Raw genomic sequence first — 10,309 nt, 5'->3', positions numbered from 1 at the left:
CTTTAATTTATTCTTTCCGTTCAAGTACTCTTTGATGCGGGTATATAGTAGTCGTGCCGTTTCATCAACACGCCATAGCTCAGACAAGAAATAAGGCAAATTACTCCGGATTTCAAGCTATATTGTGGCCTACCTGTGGCACAAATAGTACAGTTCAGTGATGTACAAATTGTATCGTTCGAGCGATTCTAAACTAGCTGACGTTTCATATAGTTTGGTGGTATTTCAACGACCGAAATGTAGCTAAATCTGCTCTCTTCAGACACCGCCTAATGGCAGTACTTATTTCGTCGGAGATGTAAGGAAAGCAGAAAAGTATCTTATATACGGTGGGGGTTTCCAATTGTCGGCCACTCCGGCATCGTCTCGTTTCAGACGTTCGGATTCATAACCATTAGAAACAGCAATTTCGCGAGCCAAAGTTAACGATTCCTTTTTCTTCTCAGGTCCACTACAAACGGTTTCTGTCGTGTGGAACATGTTGTTAATCACACCTTTCTTCATTTCAAATTGATGTGCGGAGAGAAAGTAAACCAAGATGTTCTTGTTAGTGGACTTGCGATACCATTTCGTTTGTTAGTACAGTTCGAGATGTCAGCCTGAACTGAACGTTTTCGGATTGTCGGTTCAACATTTCAAAACGTTTATTCATGTTCGCTTCGGTGGCGCAGATGACAAAGCAGTTGTCGATGTACCGAGAGTAGAATAAAGAACATCATTCCAACATGGGTGATTCAACTATGGCCATGAAGGAAATAGCTTAGGGGAAAGGCAACCTCTGCCACATATCCAAACCTCTAACTTGTGCAAAGTAATTTCCGGAGTAACATATAAAGGTATTGCATTTGAGACACGCCTTGAAATCCGAGTAAATTGATGGACCTTATATTTTCTTTTAGGGCAGGTGATACAGATTGTGTTCGAAGTGCTGAAAGAAAATATAAAAAAGGATGAAGGATAAAGGATAAAGACAATCCAAAAGACAATCCACTTAGGATGCGCCAAAGCGTCTTACTGGAATTCGTAATTGTTGAAGTTTTGGAACGCGTATTGGCCTATACTTGCGGGGGCCAGCCGATGATCAATTCAGTGTTTTAATCGCCCCAGACAAGTCTGTTACCAATTCATGAACCCCTGGAGGATGAAAGGCTTGGTCATCACTGGCGCGGTTTCGAACTCTCCACCGTGTGGCTACAACGGACCTCTAACCGACTGCGCCACACCTGCCCTAAAAGAAAATATAAGGTCCATCAATTTACTCGGATTTCAAGGCGTGTCTCAAATGCAATATCTTTATATATTACTCCGGAAATTACTTTGCGCAAGTTAGAGGTTTGGATATGTGGCAGAGGTTGCCTTTCCCCTAAGCTATTTCCTTCATGGCCATAGTTGAATCACCCATGTTGGAATTCTGTCCTTTGTTCTACTCTCGGTACATCGACAACTGCTTTGTCATCTGCGCCACCAAAGCGAAGATGAACAACCGTTTTGACATGTTGAACCGACAATCCGAAAACGTTCAGGCCGACATCTCGAACTGAGCGTAGCAAACGAAATAGTATCGCAAGCCCAGTAACAAGAACATCACTTACTTTTACTTTACGTTTACTTTCTCTCCGCACATCAATTTCAAATGAAGAAAGCTGTGAATGTGACATGTTCCGCACGACAGAAACCGTTTGTAGTGGACCTGAGGACAGAAAGGAATCGTTAACTTTGGCACGCGAAATTGCTGTTTCTAATGGTTATAAATCCAAACGTCTGAAAAGAGACGATACTGAAGTGTGCGACAATTGGAACCCCCTCCCCCCACCACATATAAGATACTTTCTGCTTTCCTTACATTTCCGTGCTGCCATTAGGCGGTGCCTGAGGAGGGCAGACTTAGATTTCGGTCGTTGAAATACCACCCAACAATATAAAACGTCAGCTAGTTTGAAATCTCTCACGATAGATACGATAGCATCTGTACTACACCGAACTGTATCTTGGATGGCATTTTGGATCCAAGCCAAAAACTATAAAAAGAACCGCAAGGACGAATGCCCCCGATAACGCGGAAACTTGCATCATATCTCGGACGACTCTTCTGATCCGAACGAAACATTCGAATCATTCGCGCCTTCGTGATCGATCCATCGGCAGTCCCTGCAAGACTTCTTCGATAAAAGATGAGCAGTCGCTAGGTCAGTGATTAAAAAAGCAGGTAAAGTTTGCCTGTTTAGGTAGGGAGAGATTTGGTGTCAAAGGCCATGAGGCGAGTTTCATGATGTTAAAGTGGTGCACCAGCGCTAGAATGATAGGGTGAGTATGATATATAGCACTATCGCAGCATTCTATATTACTGTTAGGAAAGAAGAGAAAAGTTTAGATGCTATAGCGGTGTAGAAGGAAGGAATATCATGCCACAAAATAACGTGCTTAGTATTTTAAGTGTGTATATGCACATATGCGTGAACCAAATATCAGAGAACAGAAAGTTTCATTTCTTCGAAGTAGTGTGTCAGCGCTAGAACGTAATAAAATGCGTTGAGACGGGTACAACGACGCAAAGGATTGGAGTCAACGCAATTATTGGTGCAGTAGTACCAGGCAATAATCACCAAGCGGATTCGCCGAAAAGATGAATACATGTGTTGCGTTTCTTCCCTATTTATTTTTCCACATGTCTATTCCATTACACCTTTCCCTCAGGTTGGTAACATACTTTCTTCAAAAACTGGAAACAGTTGTTCAAGTAGTAGCTAACAGTTTACTTGAACTGACGTAAAACTTTTACCTTCTCAATACGACGATGATGTTGACGTCATTTCAAGTTCGCATATTATTCTATACTTATTATTGTAGAAAAGGAAGAGAATAACTAATATTTCAAATAACGTTTCTAACCTGTACTAGTTTCGAAGGCAAAGGTAAAATTATATTTTAATAGTCTCCAAATGAAGTAACGACCCCACTAGAAAGAAAACCATTAAACCTTTCATCAGCGCTTGAATATCCAAGAAAGCTAACGAAAAAAGTCTTGTTATGGAAAGAAAAACTCAGCTCGTTAAGCAGAAAAAATTACAGAAAGTGGCACTAATTTTCATTTTTCTGATCGGCAAAGAACCGAACGAAGCGAGAACCGCAAGAAGGCTGACGTCTGGCGTTAGCCGGACGTTCAGAGTAGTCAACAATGACGAGAAATTTTTAATTTTCAACAGCATGACACCTATAACAGCAATGACACTATATTCAGGTTAATTCTATCGGTTACAGACAAATTTAACGCAATACAGCCTTTAATAAAGATTCTTTCGAAAGGCTATTGCGGCAATAAGTGCACGAATATTGAAAGCAATGAAATGATGTAGCATTCTGCTTGTTTGTCCGAACCGAAATGTGCTATAGCTTCACATTTTGAATCTTGGGAAGTCTTTAGCAGTCGAGAAGTTTGGGAAAATGTCGTTCTCCAAAAAGCTTACTATCATGCCTTTATAAAATCCTATGAATCTTTCGAAAGGATGATCAGAGGAAGAAGAACAAGGACTTCAAATTTTCCCATCGCAGAAACAAGGTGCTACGTTTTTCAATATAATATGTGCACTGATAATTGTGGATGTGATGCTCTTGCACCTCGTAGGTGTAGTGTGAATTCACTGGCAACGTTGTGTACGGTTCTATCCAGGAGAAAACACGCATACCACATTCCACATACGCACATAGTAGCCTTTCTCGTCCTATTTCTGTTTCAATTTTCTTATTTTGCGAACACTTTTCCTACACACTCTAAATTAATGTGAAACTTTCTCTCAAGACTCTCGGCTGCGACGGCTGTATAAACCACAAAATCAGGTCCACAAGGGCAATGATTTAACTTTGCTAGAATTTTGATATAGACCTAACAATCCATGAGCTTTCTGAAGATCCTGATTCAACAATAATTCTTTCCATTGTAAAACTCCAACACTCGCAATGGGCAGATTAGTACCGATAGACTTGTGATACTTTCACCGAGCTGTGCTTTCGGCACAAGGCAATTTAATAGGAACTTTCGTGCGTGTTGTTTCGTTGTCATAAAAAATATGTTCTTGATTCTATTGGGAGAAACTAGTGTCGCGACCAATGCAAAATTCGATTAGTGGGAAGTAGTTTTTTGTAGAGGCGAGGAATTATGATTAGGCTTAAGCCTAACAGCTTTGATGCATAAGATGTTGCTGGTAGAAGACTTTCCAAAATCACCACTCAGTCTTAGTGAGATTTGCCATCTTTCGAATAGGATTTTAGGATTTTGTTTGCAGGCGTAGAGGGAGTCATCATTTGTGATCAGTAGCACTCTAACAAGCACAACATCTCGACATACTAAAGAGGGACCTACATGTGCGATTAAATATATTCATTTCTTTCCAAAATTAACAGAAGGCACAATCTCAGGCAAAGGTACGGTATCTTGCAAATATCTAGAGGTACAGACTTGTGAAAGCGTGAAATTCGCCCCACATAATAATTGCAACTGAATTTATCTAACGCGAAGATATAGTCGGACCAAAATGACATAAAGTTCGGTCTAGTTGCGTATGTGGACGTGCTCGAAGAGGTGCGGCGGAGCGTAGCGCTTAGAATCGAGAAGAGTCTCTTGCTAGCACCATTCATCATTACAGTTCGCGATGGTCCCACTTGGATCGGGGTGGTTCCGCCCATCTCTCGCTAATCTTCGTTAAAAAAAGGCGCGGGGACCCGACGGAGCTCGTTAGAAAGCGCCACTGGGTACACTTCCGCTCCTCTTAGCAGAATATTCATTGATTTTACTTCAATAGGTTAATGAGAAGATCTCATTAACCTTCGACAGCTCGCATGTGAATGCGGTGCGTGCACATAGGTGGCGCGTTACAACTGAAATCGTCGCAAAAAGCGACGAATTCCAAGCTGTGCCGGATCCCGCAATCTACAATCCATTCTCAGGTATTTCCCATGGATTCTCTTGCTACGTCAGACTGGTGGTGTGCTGTCTTTAAACAGAATAGAAACATATATCCCCACACCACACTCCTTTTTGAATGTTTTCTAAGTCATATCACCACCTACTCACCTGGGGCTATGTATGTAGCTTCCAGAGATTCAACTATGACCAGATCTCAGCTGTTAATCTCGGGATGCGCCAACGCGTTTCACTGCAATTCGTAATCATTAAGTTTTGAAACGCGTCTTCACCTCTACAATGCCTTGCAGGCAGGAGTCAGTGTTTTTATCCTCCCAAACGAGTATGGTACGCATTCCTCAACCTCGAACGGATGAAAGGTTTGGTTAGCACTAGTAGGTTTCAAACCATCGACCGTTCGGCCATAGCGGACTTCTTATCCACTGCGCTCGCACGTACTGTAATATACAGCAGTAATTCGTTTGTCCGTCCAACGGTAATTCCCATGCTTATTTACATGTGTAGTTGTTGCTGTTGTAGCTGCGTCTTATGTGAGCTTGCATCTCAGAACCACCGAATCTAATGACGTAGTCGGTTCAAAACGATATGAAGCTCGGCGCAGCAGTTGCGCTCGGAGCGGAGGTTAGGATCGAGGACGCTCGCTACCACCACAATTCGTTTTAGTTCGTGCTGGTCCCACCTCGATCCCAATCGCTGACCCCACCAAGCCGCTTCGAGAAAAAAAGGGAAGGAACCTCGACCTATGTACATACATTGCGCACCAACGAGAGCTACAGTTAAAACAAGTTTGGAACTTCCGACTATACTAATTTCTTTTAATTAAACTGTAGCGCTTTTTCTCCACTAGGGCAAGCTAAATGTGGAAACGAAGCTACGTATCTTGGCATCTAAAGAGTCCAAGATTTTTTCAAATAGACAGCCTTACGATCCTTGCGCGCACGTAGTCGTAAAGGAGTTAAAGCATAGACTAAGTTGCTAAGATTAAACATTATATGTAACGAAGATTCATGTTAGAATGCAAAAAACCCTTCAGTTTTTAAAACTTTCGATCATTGGTTGATTTCTTCTGAGATTTGACTATGAAATCTTTTGAAATCTTATGCAAGCAGTCATTCCTGATCGTATTGGTGCTTCATTCTTGTAAAACAGAATCTGGTGAATAGCTGATTGAGCATTTGTACGCGCTATAACTCTCATCAGCTCATCTGAAAAAAGGAAGAACGATTCAAAAGAAAACATGAACACCAGCGGATATGCACCAATTTCTGTTATTCAATTAGAGATGCGATTGAATCCCCTGCTTTTGATTTCAGAGTAGAAAATACGGACATTGCTTAATTGCTCCATTGCTCTCAACACTCATCTGAAATAAAGAATTAATAAATTTTCTGCAAGATAAGCTGCTTTTATACTCGACGTCAGTAATACGTCGTACAACCCTGACTTACGTCAACGCTAACGCATTCAAAGCTACACAACTCTAAGAAAAGCATTACTCCCACATAATTCTCTTTCTAGCTTACTGAGTTCTGAAGAAGCTTTTATTCCTGACGCGTACCGTTGATTCACACCTCTATAAGAGGCTCATATCCGGGATAGCGTCATCATATTTCTCAGCAATGAGCGAGTGTGACGCAGTCGGTGAAAGGTCCGTTGTAGCCGCACGGTCGATGGTTCGAAACCGCCTTAGTGCAAACCAAGGCTTTCACCCCTCCGACTTGATCACTAGGTGGTCTCCGCAAGTCATTCTGTAGGCCAACACGGGTTCCAAAACCTCAACGATTACGAATTCCAGTAAAACCAGTTGGCGCATCCCAACAGGATTGATACGCCAGTGACTTTATCCTTTTACTTCTCAATGAAAAGAAGTGCGTTATAGAGGATATTTCTGGAAATGAATGAGACTGATTATCTGTAGACGCCCCAACGCATCCAAGCACACGGTAACCTTCTGGCAGTGGTGGTGGGAAGTCCTCCGGATAAGGTAAGAGCTGACAGTCGCCCCGACCCCTAAAAAGGTACACAAATACGGTGAGGAAACACTCATTCTTAGTAGATGCTCGCCGGAATAATGCTTCGTCTCGTTCTCAAGTCAAAAATCAAAACTGTGCTCTTTCCCTTTTCACTCAAATAGAATTGTTCATAAAGAGTTTGGATCGGCAGTGACGACCGTCAACACTATTTTCTTCAAGCAATGCTCGAGCGGTTGGTGAAGCGAGTCCGTCATGACATTCTCAGCTGGTGGCTTCGTCGCGACGATGCTCTTTTCCTGCCAATAAGGGATTCACTGGCGCAGGAAAATTTCACAGCCGCGGTACAATCCTGTTACCGACTATTGCCATAAACTCCGTAGCCTACGCACGACCCTGAGCTGTGAACTCAGGGACAGGATCAGGAGGGTTCTGAAAGGTCATCGTTTTGAGTTTGTTCCTAGGATTCAAACGACCGTGGAACGACTCTTATCAAGGAATTCCGGAGGATGATTTTAAAAAGTGTTTCAACCAATGGCAGAAGCATTGGAAGCGGAGCATCAATGCTCAGGGGCCTCCTTTGAAGTCTATTAATTGTAGCTGTGAAAATGTCCAGTAAATCGATTTTTATCGGACTAGTCTGGTTACTGTTGGAACATTGCCCTGTATGCATCTTCTATTTTATACTTCAGAGCTTAGTTCGAGATCTGTTCGAGTCTATAATTTTCCTCACATATGCATATGTTAGTACATATGTACTTCAAACAAAAATACTATGGGCGTTCGGAAAATTCAAATCATTTGTAACGTCCAAGCAAAAAAAGTCACTGATTTCGTTTACACAAGTCCGGATAAGGAAAGGAACAAATTGTGCTGTTCATTTTTTTCCCATTGTTTGAAATCATTTGAACAGTACAATGACAGCACACGTATCTTTTGAGATTGGAATAAGAAACGACTAAAGAATTTTCTCTTAGTATTAGATTGTGACAAAACGCATTTCTGAAAAAGAATATACTCTACACTCCCTTAATTCAGGAATTCGGACAAAATTCCCAAACCAAAAGATCCGTTTCACTGGCATACATACGATGCGCTTCTGAAACATTGAAAAAAGTGGCGAACAAGAGGAAAAAAAACTCGGTTAATCAGAATCAAAGTCTTATTTTTCTTTGCCTACGTTTTTCTTCTTATAGTAATCACGGGTTCTTCGAAACCAATGGTTAATCTTGCTCATCTAACTCGAACATCAAGGCTATCAATGACATTATGCAGATGATCCGCTCGTAAACAAGCTTTGCCCTAATACCCTTTCAGACGACATTCGAATAAACCTTATTCGAATGTCGTCTGAGAGATCTTTTTGCAGCGAAACGAAAAACAAATAACTCAAAGGGATTTGGAACAGCATGCTTCTCAACATCAATCGCTAAGCTAACTTATCTAAATCGAAGAACAGGGACATTATTACGCATTTTCTTGATTATACTCTCATAAATGAGCCTTTCCAATTAATCATGTCGTCTGAGAGGATTCTCCCAGCAAAACGAAAAACAAATAACTGATTCTGATCATTTGAATCAGTGGGGAAACGGCCACATTCCGCATTACTGTTTCAGTTGCAGAAAGTACCTACTCTCATCAAATTTTCGATATTTAAGAGAGCTGTTAACGGATTTCTAAATCAAACAGTTAATTAGAGGTTTCTTCGCTTGTATTTCTTATGTGTGTGCCCTTTACTACTTTTTTCTCGTGTTCATTTGTGTTATTTCTTTCTTCTTCATACAAAGATGGATAACCATGTAAAGAATAAATAAATAAATAAACAAATATGTTGGAATAGAATCATTTTTCGTTTTCTAAAAGCTATGCGAAAATAATTAGAGGCTAATTAAAAAATTAAAACCGTGTAAAACTTCCCCTCTAGACCATTGAAAATCAATGAATACATATTCGCCAAGGTTCCTTTTGGAGACAAATTCTTTCGCTTCACTACGGGTCCTACAGCGAACTGATCTAGCTGTTGAAATTTTTCGAAGTTTTTCCAAATATTCCCTGGATGAGAAGTTGCATTGGATGCAAAACGTACGAATATGTGTATTTATTCACTTTTACTGAATATGCAAGCTAGCTGGTGAACCGAAACAAATTGAGAACCGGATGGAATAATGAGTGCCCCTGGTAAGAACAGAGTGCAATGGTGTTGCTGTAGTCCTTCTCTACAGCTCGTTGGCTTCTGCCATTGGGTTTCCTATTATTTTGCTGCCACAGTTTAAGTGGTAATGTCCGTGAAAAAACCTTCTGAGATACCTATCGTATATTTTCAGATCATATTAGGTTGAGTCAAAAGTTCTCAGCCAAATTGACGATATTTTTGTTCACTGTACAATTTTTAAACGATAACCGTGAATCATGCGAACTACTCCCATTGGCATCGATGGTCTTCTGCCAACGTTTAGGCAGATCATAGATGCCCTTGCTCCAGAACTCTGGAGACTGCTCCTTGAAAAACTGCTCGAGTCCCTTCTTGATGTCGTCGTGAGTTTAAAAGTCTTGACCATCCAGATGACGTTGGAGATAGGAAAAAAGGTGGTAATCCGAGAAAGCTAGGTTTGTGGAACACGGTGGGTGTGGTTCAGCCGAACTCCATACGTTCGGCTCCGACGAAGTTGACTGTTCTTGCAATGTGCAGCTGAGCGTTGCCGGGCTGGAATTAGATTCGTGCTGCTGCGAACGTGCAATTTTGGGATTTGCCCTTAAATTCCTCAGTTTCTCAATGTAGACGTCTGCGATCGCCGTACATCCTTCGGCGAGCAGCTTTCAGTAGTCAGACGCCGTGCACACTCTACCAGATGCACAGTTTCATCTTCGATGACATAGTCGCCCGATAAGAACTTCGGGTGCCACTTGTAGACTGTACTTCTAACGGGGGCGTGCTCCTTGAAAACTTCCTTCAGACGTCAGTCAGTAAGGGGTTCGTAGATAGATAAATAGAGAAAGAGTATGGCGTTGCGGAGGTGGAGTGGCGGCAGCTTGAAATTGCGCGGTATGGTGGCAGGAAAGGAAATAGTTCGGTGTGTTTGTTAGTCTGCTTTGTTAGTCTACTTTGAAGATCCTTTTATACTCTATCAAACGGTAGCATGCGCGTACATTTTAATTAGCTCTTTGATGAGTTATGATCTCTAGAAGTCATCACTACCACATTGCCCGAGTAGTTTCGACTCAACCTAATGAAACCAAATAATTGCTTATTTACCAAATATGTCGACAACATATCACACTTCATTGTTTTTTGCGGGCGCCTTTCGCCAACGCCTTACCAACCAGTGAGCTTGTGCTTGTGATATTGAGTGGGAGTGTTTTTTTTTTGTTTTCTGCTTCGGTGCTTCTGGCAATCTGTTGCGGTGCCTCCGCTTCGGCG

The 10,309-nt window shown here is 41.6% G+C and overlaps 1 protein-coding gene across 1 annotated transcript; it reads right to left on the bottom strand.

Moving 5' to 3' along the window:
• Window positions 1-282: 282 nt before the first annotated feature.
• On the bottom strand, window positions 283-504 carry RB195_003549 (uncharacterized protein; the record flags this gene model as incomplete). The annotated part of the gene is made up of 1 exon (XM_064201251.1): window positions 283-504. The coding sequence occupies one exon, from the start codon at window positions 502-504 to the stop codon at window positions 283-285; it is 222 nt and encodes a 73-aa protein (XP_064057132.1).
• Window positions 505-10,309: the final 9,805 nt, after the last annotated feature.

The sequence above is a fragment of the Necator americanus genome, chromosome IV (genome assembly GCF_031761385.1).
Source record: "Necator americanus strain Aroian chromosome IV, whole genome shotgun sequence".
In the NCBI taxonomy this organism is placed as follows: domain Eukaryota; kingdom Metazoa; phylum Nematoda; class Chromadorea; order Rhabditida; family Ancylostomatidae; genus Necator; species Necator americanus.
The sequence above is the reverse complement of the archived record's forward strand: the minus strand, read 5'-3'. Positions and strand labels throughout refer to the sequence as shown.